General features: G+C 45.5%; 1 protein-coding gene across 2 annotated transcripts; it reads left to right on the forward strand.

The window, feature by feature from the left end:
- Positions 1-2,790: 2,790 nt before the first annotated feature.
- Positions 2,791-6,236, forward strand: SOX9 (SRY-box transcription factor 9). Of its 2 annotated transcripts, XM_065415580.1 has the most exons (4): positions 2,791-3,221; positions 4,471-4,724; positions 5,443-5,827; positions 5,888-6,236. In XM_065415580.1, the coding sequence occupies exons 1-4, from the start codon at positions 2,791-2,793 to the stop codon at positions 6,234-6,236; spliced, it is 1,419 nt and encodes a 472-aa protein (XP_065271652.1). The 2 variants fall into 2 exon arrangements, with proteins under 2 accessions (XP_065271652.1, XP_065271651.1); XM_065415579.1 differs by having other exon boundaries at positions 5,443-6,236.
- Positions 6,237-11,561: the final 5,325 nt, after the last annotated feature.

The following is an 11,561-nucleotide window of genomic DNA, read 5'->3' on the forward strand; positions in this document are numbered from 1 at the left end:
GGGAAAATTAAGAAGAGCTCTTTTAATGCAGCATCAAAAGTAAATTAGGGATTGATAACACTTGAAACAAACATGTACCGTCAGAGAAGGGGGAGAAAAAATGCACCAGAATAACTCTCATCAGAATATGTAGATTTCCCCCAAAAGTTAAAAAACGCCTTTCCCCACCTGTATATACGGTATTTTATAACTATTTGGTATCTTTGTCAGTTTCATTGATCACTGGCTGAAAACACTTTGATCAGTTTCTCCTCACGGTTTGCTACGTAACGTTTGCTGTTGAATCTTGTGAAAGGAAAAATGATTCGAGCTGATAAATCTGATTGTCAAAGACGAGTCCAGATTCAGCAAGAAGCCTGTTCTAAAAAAGTCTCCTGAAGCGAAAAGTTTGAGGTTAGTTTCTGGGCTTTTGGCGCCCCCTCTGGATGAAGAAAAGAATTACATTTTACCAGCAGAAAGGTGATTGTGGACAACTGTAAAAGTTCCAAAAAAGAAACGGGAGTATGAAATGTGAGTATCAAACGCACAGAAAGCAAAGCAAACCCACTTAATGGTGCCTGACAGTGATCAAACAACATGACAACAATGAGGGTGCTTCTCCTATTTTAAACGATTTCTATCAACAGCTAAGTTTTTATTTGCAGTAGCTCTGGTAAATATCTAATGATCTGTGACTGCGAGATGATATAGGTATGTGTATGATATGATTGTGCATCTACATATGTTGAGGCATTAACGTGATTATTATAAGAAGAAATAATCACACGGGTATGTTTAAAACTATTTTCTTCTCTATCTTTATTACACAGTAAACTTGTTTAAGTATCACTAGTGGGTGTGCTATGACTATCTTAAAATCAGGAATAAAATTATCAATTTTTTCCCCTCCTGTTTGTTTCAGAGTTGCAAAACAAATATAGCTTGGATGCTCTACACCAGTTATCGGCCCCTAAAGAACAGTAGATAAAGAGCAAACTGAAAATGAGTTAAACTTTTACTAGCAAGAACCAAAAAGATATTCAAAACATGTAATGAAAACGTAAACATTTACAGCAGGAAAAATAGTCTTTCTGCAAATATAGAGGCAAAGATTTGCATTCTACATCATGCAAGTAAATCTACTGGAAGAGAGAATCTCTGGGTTTAAATGCTGGGGGAAATGCTATGTATTAGTAAATTTCATGTTTTATTACATTATTTTGCATCTATTTTAGATATGGTCTTTGCATATGTTGAGACTGTTCTCGCTTAGCAGTTAACAGTTAACTTGAGCTTGTATATCCCTAATGTCTTCATTATTTCATCCTGAAAACAAATCTGTTGTAAATAACTATCACTCTTTCAAGTACATCTTAACTTTCTGACGCTCAGATATGCAAATATACCGTTTATATCGTAAGACTGGAGAAATGTCAATGCCATCGGTTAGCTCTATAAATGCAAGTTACAGCGATGGACGAGAACGGTATCTAAAGTTAATTAGTGTATTAAAATGCAGAACGTAGCCAAACTTTTACTTAGTATGTTTCATACCACTGAATAATTAAGGTTTAATTTTAAGACTACTAGCCCAATTGCACCATACTGACACAGTGTAAATTACTAGAGTCTTCAAACTACAGTCACAAACCAGCCTCTGAACAAGGTAGCCCAGCAATAAATTGTCACACAACTTTGCAGAGTTAAGCTCGCTCTACATCTGTGTGTACAGAACTTAAAGCACTGAATTATCAAATAAGCCTGCGCGTGGCTTTAAACCATGCTGGTTTTAATTAAAGAAGAGCAGCAGAGCAGTGAGCATCACATCATCCTTGATGACAAGTGTATTTTTAAAAACAGCTATAGGTATTATAATGAAAAACAAAGAGAGGCGAATCACACAATCATTTACTTCACAGAAAGTTCTTTTCCACGCCAAAGTAAGTGCAAATTAGGAGCACACAACCTGTGTGATGCAATTTGACCCCTGGAGTATCTTTTATAGAACAGCACACTGTCCATAGTCCCACTGAAAACAATAAAAATTTGCCTAGAAAATATAAAATAAAGAAGAGTTTACTTTTAAGGCATCACAAAAGTTCTGAAGTACAAAGAGTAAACTCAGACACTTCTACTTTTCTGTATTTTTTTTCTTCCCCTTCTCTGAGAGCTGCGCTCATTTCTCCCCTCCCTAAAAAAAAACTTGTAGCCAATCATCTGTGTGCCAGCCCCCCAGGGGCAGGGCTGTCATTGGCTGAAAGTTTCTAAGGTGAAATAGAAGAGGAGAGTATTTATTACAGAGACACGGAGAGAGAGTTGGAGAGCTGAGCTTGAAATTGCCTAGGTGAAATTGGGAGCCTTAAACTTTCCAAAACCAAGGAACTTTTTTTCTTCTTCTGAGAGGCAGAGAGAAAGAGGGGACAGAGAGGGGGCTAATAAGACTAACTCCAAACTTTCCCACCCCCTTTTGACTATCCTCAGAGCTGGGTTCATGCACGTCTCTGAGAGCAGATCGCTGCAGCAGCAACTTTGCAGTGGGCTGTGAACAAACTTTTTTTTTTTCTCCTGCAAGCTGCTGTTCACCAGGCAAAACTTTCTTGTTTCTTTTGCAAAGTTTTTGCTGCCTTCCTTCTCTCCCCCACCCCCAACTCCCTCTTCCATCTCTTCCTAGCTTCCTCCACCACAAACCCAGCTGGTTTTAAAGAGGGTTTGCCACTTCATTGTTATATTTTTTAATCCCTCCCTCCCCCCTCCTTTCCCCCCACCCCTTGATTTTCATCCCACTGTTTTTCCCCTTTGCCGCTTTCTCGCATGAATCTCCTAGACCCCTTCATGAAAATGACCGAAGAGCAGGACAAATGCATCTCTGGCGCCCCTAGCCCCACCATGTCGGACGACTCCGCGGGGTCCCCCTGCCCTTCTGGTTCCGGATCGGACACGGAGAACACCCGACCGCAAGAAAACACCTTCCCCAAGGGCGATCCGGATCTGAAGAAAGAGAGCGACGAGGACAAATTCCCGGTGTGCATCCGAGAGGCGGTCAGCCAAGTCCTGAAGGGTTACGACTGGACCCTGGTCCCCATGCCGGTCCGTGTGAACGGATCCAGCAAAAACAAGCCCCACGTGAAGAGACCCATGAACGCCTTCATGGTGTGGGCACAGGCGGCCCGGAGGAAGCTGGCGGACCAGTATCCGCATCTGCACAACGCAGAGCTCAGCAAAACCCTGGGCAAACTCTGGAGGTGAGTGAAGGGGGGGGGGGGAAACTTGCGTGAAGGGCCCTGTTTGCAAAGCAGGGAGAAGTTTGGAGCGGGCAGGAGCGCGCGTGGTTTCGGTTCTGGGAAGTTAGCTGCTGCTGCTGGCAGCAGGGTGTGTGCTGCTGGCAAACTCCTGTGCATGGGGAAATGCAGCTAAACTAGCGCTGGGGCAAAAACGGGGGCAGGCGCTTACTTGGGCTTGGCCTCCTCGACTTCCAAGTGGCTTTTCTGCCCTGCATGGCTCAGGAGGGGGGCTCTGGTCGGGGAGGAGTTTGTGGAAAGATGAGAAGAGCCCTTTGATCCCCTGGCAGGGGTTGGGAAGTGGCTGGTGCTAACAAGGAGGGCGGTTTGGAACTTGTGTGTGTGTGTAGAAAACTGGGCTTCATCTACATGGCATCAGATTTGCACACACGAATAAATGATCATGGCGGGGGAGCGGGGAGAAAGTTGGCAAAGTTGTGCCAAGCTAGTGGTGGGTGGTTCTGGGGAATGCTGCATGGCCCAATTTCTTCAGCATCGAAAGGGAAGGAAGGAAGGAAGGAAGGAAGGAAGGGGAAGGAGAAAGAAAGTGAGTCACCTGGCCGGGGCTTAGTCTGCGACTGCAGGAGACAACAAAACAAAACAAAAAAGTGAAATTTGCAGCAGAAGGGGAAAGTTCTGAGCGAATCTGGACCTCCAGAGGCGGTGCCCGGAGCCATCCAGGGCGTTAGTCATCTAATCTTTTTATTGAATCAGTGTGTGTGCACACTCCTCTTCCAAGGGGAAACAGCTCCAACCAGCCCCACAGGGGGAGAAAAAAGTCACTGCTCTGGTTTTGTTGTGTCTTGTTTGGCCACCAAAACAATCTGCCAGTTTCATGGGGGCTGGAGGGGGGGTAGAGAAGCAGCACCAGGCAGCAGGAGAGTGTGAAGCAATGACAAGAGGCAGGCCGCAGAGGAAGGGGGACCTAGAGGGGGGCCTTTCCTTGCAATTCAGAGAGATGCCAAGCTGGAGCAGGGGAGCTGTGCTAGCCATGCAGGATGGAGTGTGCAGAAGGAAGGCTGGGGGGGGCAGATTATGGGGGGGGGGGCAGAGCAATCTGCACTGCAGCCTGGCCGTAGTAGTGTGAGCTGACATTTGTAGCACCCTAGGTGTGCATGGCTCTTTATGGCAGGTCAAGGCAGTGCCCCATGCTGTAAGCTGCCCTTGCTGTTGGAGAGGCAACTAACCCCCCGCTCCCCTGGGTCTTGCCCAGGTTGCTGAATGAGAGCGAGAAGCGCCCTTTCGTGGAGGAGGCCGAGAGGCTGCGGGTGCAGCACAAAAAGGACCATCCCGACTACAAGTACCAGCCCCGGAGGAGAAAGTCAGTGAAGAACGGGCAGTCGGAGCAGGAGGAGGGCTCCGAGCAAACACACATCTCCCCCAATGCCATTTTCAAGGCCCTGCAGGCGGATTCTCCTCAGTCTTCCTCCAGCATGAGCGAGGTTCACTCTCCCGGGGAGCACTCTGGTAAATATGCAACCTTACACAGTGAGACAGACACACAGGCACACACTCCTGGGCCCAACACGCTGGACGAGGCAGCTAGGGAGACACACAGCGGCCTGTATGTTACGGAGATGCTGGCTGTGATTCCACAGCGCAGGTTGTGTTCTGAACCAGGCTCCAAGTGCAAACTGCATAGAGACAGAGTGCCAGACAAACAGTAGATGTGGCTTGCGAGAGCTGGATCTAGCGTCAGATCCACTCACACTAACACGCTTTCTAGGCTTAAGACTTTTTCACCAACTTTTCTCGTTGCAACAAAGTTTCAATCGACGTGTTCCCGTTTTTGGCTTTTTAATTCGGAAATTAAATTAAAAATCACTTTGAGCCGCAGGCCAGCTCAAAAGCCCCATATTTTATCGGGCGCTACATATTTACACAGATACAGATCACATTCGTGTTACAAACCTGGAAACGTGCGTGTTACCCTTCGCAACTGACTTCAGGGGCAAAGCAGGGATATCTGCCAGGGCCCCAAAGATCTTGAGTTAACCATTAACTGAGTTATCACCGTTATACAACGCCTCCTGCTTATAAAAAACCGCTGGCTTTAGATTTCAGGGCCTTATTGCTCTCTCTGTGTGCCATATCAACTAAAGAGACAGAGTGCTGCTTCCCTGGTTTGCAGTTAAATTAAGTGAGCTAACTCATGTCTGCATTTGCTATTTCTTTTCCTCTCCAGGGCAGTCCCAGGGGCCCCCGACCCCTCCTACTACACCCAAAACAGATGTCCAGCCTGGGAAGCAAGACCTGAAGCGAGAAGGGCGCCCTTTGCAGGAAGGAGGAAGACAGCCGCCCCACATTGACTTCCGGGATGTGGACATTGGGGAACTCAGCAGCGACGTCATCTCCAACATAGAGACCTTTGATGTCAATGAGTTCGACCAGTACCTCCCACCCAACGGTCACCCTGGAGTCCCGGCCACTCATGGGCAACCCGGTCAAGTCACCTATAGTGGCAGCTATGGAATCAGTAGCACGTCAGCCACTCAAGCTGGAGCTGGGCACGTTTGGATGTCCAAGCAACCGCCGCAGCCCCAGCAGCAGCCGCCGCCGCCCCAGGCCCAGCCCCCGCCGCAGCATACAATGACCACGCTGAGCAGCGAACAGGGCCAGTCCCAGCAGAGGACACACATCAAGACAGAACAGCTCAGCCCTAGCCATTACAGCGAGCAGCAGCAGCACTCCCCTCAGCAGCTCAATTATAGCTCCTTCAACCTCCAGCACTACAGTTCCTCCTACCCGACCATCACCCGCTCGCAGTACGACTACACAGACCACCAGAGTTCCAACTCCTACTACAGCCACGCGGCCAGCCAGAGCACCAGCCTCTATTCCACCTTCACGTACATGAACCCCACCCAAAGGCCCATGTACACGCCCATTGCAGACACTACCGGAGTCCCTTCCATTCCCCAGACCCACAGCCCACAGCACTGGGAACAGCCTGTCTACACACAGCTTACTAGGCCATAAGGGCGACAACAACAACAACAAGAGAGAAAAAAGAACTGTCTCCAACTTTTTTTTTTAAGACACTAACGCTAAAGATGATGAAAAGAGAGAACACATCAGGCCTTCTGCACTACAGCACCCTTCAGGAAGTGGCCAGACCACTCTGCTGAGAACCAGCAAAACTCGGTACAGACATTCCAAGGACTGGACTTTACCCTTGATTCAGGGGCGAGAGATGAGCTTTCTCACCGGCCAACTCGTCTGCCTGTGTTTGGACTTTTGTAATTATTTTTAGCAGTAATTAAAAGAAGAAGAAAAAAGGAAAAAAAATACCCAGAGTCCTCTGTGAGGAATATTCTCTATTTGAAATATTTTTAGTATGTACTGTGTATGATTCGTTACCAATTTGAGGGGATTTATATATATTTTTAGAGATTTTTTTTTAAATGCTCTTATTTTTCCAACAGCTAAAACAACACTTAGTGGAGCAGTCCTAGCTTTTCTTGCAGTCAGAGGTATTTTTGTATAGATAAAAGTAATTTCTTTAAAGAAAAATAAAATAAAACGGTGTGCATTAATTAAGAACAAAAACTGTTAAACAGTGATTGGCATCAGGCTAAGCTTTGGTCAGCTGTGCAACCTAGGAGACGCCAGGGGTTAAAAACAAAATAGGCTTTATTTTTCTAACTTGGAAGTAGCGAGAGAGCCAGGAGGAGAATGTGTTAGTTTTATTTTTTAAAGACCTTGAGCCTTAAAGCAGCGCTGTTGAAAAGCAACCCTGTAATATTTTTTTTTCCTCGAGATTCTTATACGACTGCCTTCCAGTGCAAGGAGAAAGACAGAGCCCAGACAGGAGGCAGATCTGATTTCTGGGAAAACTTATGCCTGACTCTTTTACCAACAATCAGCAGCAGATTATGATGCCACAACCAGCATCACCCTCCTCGGTTTCCTGCTTTGGACACCATGTGCACGACAGATGCTGGAAGCCTCCCATCACCTCCCCAGCCCTTTAAAGAGCCTTGAGTGCAAACATTTAGGGCCTGATCCAAAGCCCATTAAAGACCCCTATTGGCGTCAGTGGGCTTTGGATGAAACCCGTAGGGCACATTGGAAACATCAGACACATTTTAAATTATTTATTTTGTGAGAAAAGCCAATTTAATCAAGATTTTCTTTTTAAAATCTCCCTTCCATTTTTTTAACTCCTTTAAAAGCAATTAGATTTGTTGGAGTCTTATTTGGAGGGTACGATGCCTGTTAAATTATGGTCTAAACTGTAACCAGTTCTTTATTTATCTCTAATTCCTTTTTATTATTATTATTATTATTATTATTCTTTGGAATCTGTGTCCTAGGTTTGTACAAACACGTCCTCTTCCTTTTTTTCTTTTGTTTTAAGGATAAACTGGAATTTTGTTTTGTACAAACTAGAGATTGCAAATGTAGTGTATCACTGAATCATTTGCCATGTTTTCTGCCTCAGCTCTTTTGGACACACAAACGTGTGTGTGTATGTGAGACACAAGACACTATTGACAAAAGCGTGTGTGTCATCCTGCTAACCTTCCACCCCTTGATGTTGTTTTGAGGTGGGGACTTTGGTGAAGCTGTGGCTGAACAGTTAAGAATTGCTTTTTAAAAAAGACAGCAAACTTTTTTTTATTTAAAAAAAATGATATATTTGTTAACAGTTGCGGGAGTTTTTTTGTTTTGGGGGTATTTTTTTTTAGGGATTCAGTAGAAAAAAAAATCTTAAAGCACTCATAATATGGCCTCTTTCTATTTCTGTATAAAAGCAGATCTTTTTAAAGTATTTCTGTAACTTAAAAGACCTGTCATTTAAATCATATTTTGTCTTTAGGTAAGTTTGTTTTATTTTGTTTTGTTTGCAAGACCATTTGTTCTCTTTGTGAAACTTACCTTTTTTGTATATTATTGTTTGCAATAAATATACATTGTATTAAAAATTTTAAAAAGCAACTGTGTATATTTTATTAAGTAGATCCACTAAAGAACAGTGGGATGTTAAAGCTACAGTGGGTTTTTTACATAGTGACTTGTATACTTTTGTCTCTTGTCTTGATTAACTTTTATCACTATATGGTCTTGGGACCTGAGCCTGCTTAACTGGGCCCAATCCTGAAATGGTTCTTTATACAAAACTCCCATTGAAGTCAAGCAACTGTGTCAATTTCCTCCTGCTACAGTGATAACCCCATACAGTCAGCATTAATCCCATGGCAGGATAGGTAATTTAAATAGAAGGCTACCGGGTTCCTACTACCTTTCAGGAAAGCCAGTGTGAAAAACCTTCAAAAGCTGCATTCATATTAATGTGTTACAGTAACATATTACAGTTGGTAAGATACACCTACATGCTGTGTAAAGGCCTGTGTCCCATACACATAGACATTTGGCCACCAGGAACTGGGCTGAGACCCCAAACTTGTGTATGATTCTATCTCACAAACATCACAGTCATATCTCAGGCTAATTGTTGCCAGAGTGGATGAAGAGGACCAAAGGGGGAAATGGAGCTAGAATTCCCTTCTTATTCTCTAGGAGGCAACCCTCTCAGCTCAAGAGGAGGCATATTTAAATGAATCACGAGTGGGGCTGACAGGAGAGTGGGATTTGCATTGCTGCTGCTCATTTCTCTGCCTGTTAGGTAGATGAATGGAGGACTTGCTGCAGAGTTGCCAGATGGTCTAAATGCACAAACAAACCAAAGGCTGAGCTTGGTTTTATTTATTTTTGGGGGGGGGGGGGAGGCAAAAGTGGAAAACAACAAGAATGAAAAAAGAAGCAACTGTCAAAGAAAACCAGAGACCAATTAATCTCTGGCATAACTCCAGGGAAGTGAAAGTGATTAAGAGAAGAACCCGCCTGACTTGTCCCATCTGAAAATTAAGCATAATTAACCTGAAAGGTGACAATGCACTTCACATCTCTACCCCCAGGATGGAGCTGGGCTTGATTTGATGTGCACTGTCCATGCCTGCATTTCAGTTTTAACCAATTCATATCACAGCGGGGGTGTGGGGGAGGAAAGGAGCTCGGACTCTGTTAGGTTTGGCATGAATCATTCAGGGAGTTTCCAAGCTCATATGGACTTTCAGGTCATTTTCACTAAACAGATGATATCATCCCCTTCCCTGTGCAGCAGAACAGAACAGGTATCAGCCGCTGTACAATGATGTCACTTTTCCTCCGAGTCAGGGAGAATGCTGGGAGTTTTAAAGGACACGTAGTCACAGTTGTTTATTATATTTACCCTGAGACTTCAGGCTTCCTGCCGAACTGCTAGGAAGAATTTTAACCCCCTGCCCTCCCAGGAGCTGCATTTCCATCGGGTTCATTTACTGTCTCCTGGGCAGCTCACGTGCCATTGGAAGGGAGTTAAGAGAAGGGGACAGGGGCTCTCAAGATAATACCACGCAAGGGATACGCTTGCTTTTTCCATTCCCTCTGGCACCAACAAGGGTTGGTTTCCTTCCATTCCTGATCCTGCAAATACTCGCACACATGAGTATTTTCACTGATATCAGTGAGGCTACTTGGGTGAGTAAGAGCTACTTGCCCCAGTAAGAATTTTGCAGGATCAGGGCCCTAGTCTTTCAGGGTTTTATAACCCCAAATTAGGGTCCTGGGAGTTTTCCTATTGACTTCAATGGGAGTAGGAGCAAGCCCATAAACTTTATTTCTGAGCTGGAACTTGGCAAGGGTCTCACCCCTTCCACATGGTTCATGTACATCAGCAGGACTGTGCCTTCACGTACGTGTCCGTGTATCTATGTTGCTATGTCAGTACCTAAGTGTTCTTATTCAGCACTCTATCATTAAAAAATACCTTTGCTGCCCATAAGAGTGAGATGCTGACATCGCCAAGTGGAGCCAAGCTAACTGTGGGCTAAGCTGCATAAACCCTCATGAGCAATGCCAACAGGCACCACAGTCCAGGTCTGAAACACCTTCCTGGCCACCCTATCTAACAGTGCTGTTAGTGCATCGCTCAGCGCCTCCTGCTAGCCCAGCTCCGTATAGTCACTGAGATCCACCAATGCACCTTCACCCTGATTTGCAGCTCCTTCTGCTATTCCAGCGGTGGGAACCCGACACAGCGCTCAAGCCCCTATTGTTATTCTAGGGCTACATTCGCCACACACAGCTATGCAAATGCATCTTAAACCTGACCTGCAGCCCCACCAGTGCTATTCCAGGCTTAGGTTCTCCGCCAATGCACATCTGTCCTCCTAACCTGCAGCACCTGTTGCTGTTCCCTGCTGCTGCTGAGCCAACGCTCTCAGAGTTTCTGTCTGGTGGTTTTGAGACACTGAGAAATGTGTACTCATGGCTGGAGCTTGGTTTCATTACAGAGGTTAAAGGTTATTGCATGAACTCATTGTGTTACTTCACTCTTTTTGAAACGGCCCAATCATCCACCTGCACATCCATAGGAACTAGCCCCAGAGTCTGTTTGGAAGGAGCAGCATGATCACAGAGACAGCCTCATGCTGGGAATGGACACACATTCCACTGCTCCTTAAGGGTTCCTCGGGAGCTGCCATCACTTACTGACCACAACACCTGTTCTGCAGTGTCCTTTAGCTACATATTTGCCTGACAGGCTGCAACAGCCTCCATCCCTCCCTGCTGGCTGCTGTGAGGGCAGGAGGCAATCGCTCCTAGACTATCGGCACAACATGGGGAGTTAAAGCGAGCTGCTCAGCCTTGGGCACCAACCGCTTGGAAATGCCATTAACAATCACATTTCTGCCTGACCATTTCTTAGGTACTAAATGGCTGGTCTTGAAGGCACTAGACTGGGAGCCATGAGATCTGGATTCAACTCCCCGCTCTGCCACAGACTCACTATGTGACCTTGGGCAAGTCATTTATTCTCTCCGCACCGCAGTGCTCCATCTGTAAAATAGGAATGATAATAATAATGCTTCCTTTTCTCCCCAATCCGCTGACTGTTCTACTTACCTTGTAAGAGACAGCCCCTTCCCCAAAGAGCTTACACTCTGTCTATGCAGCCCCAGTGCAATGGGACCCTGATCTCACTTGGGGTCTCTAGACACCAGTGTAATCTAAAGAAACAGTATTATCATAGACTGCTTACTTGTGTTACAAGTAACGCTTACAAGGACTATAACTGAAAGGGATTTGTTTACTCCATGCATTGAATAGTACTTGGGTAGAGCCAGCTTCAGAGAGGCAGTGTTTCCTAGTGGCTAGAGCGCACTGGTCTTGGCCTCAGAAAACCTGGTTCTATTCTTCGCCTGACCACAGACCTGCTGGGTGACACTTCACCTCTCTGTGCATCTGTTAACTCCTCCA

The sequence above is a fragment of the Emys orbicularis genome, chromosome 13 (genome assembly GCF_028017835.1).
Source record: "Emys orbicularis isolate rEmyOrb1 chromosome 13, rEmyOrb1.hap1, whole genome shotgun sequence".
Taxonomy (NCBI): Eukaryota; Metazoa; Chordata; order Testudines; family Emydidae; genus Emys; species Emys orbicularis.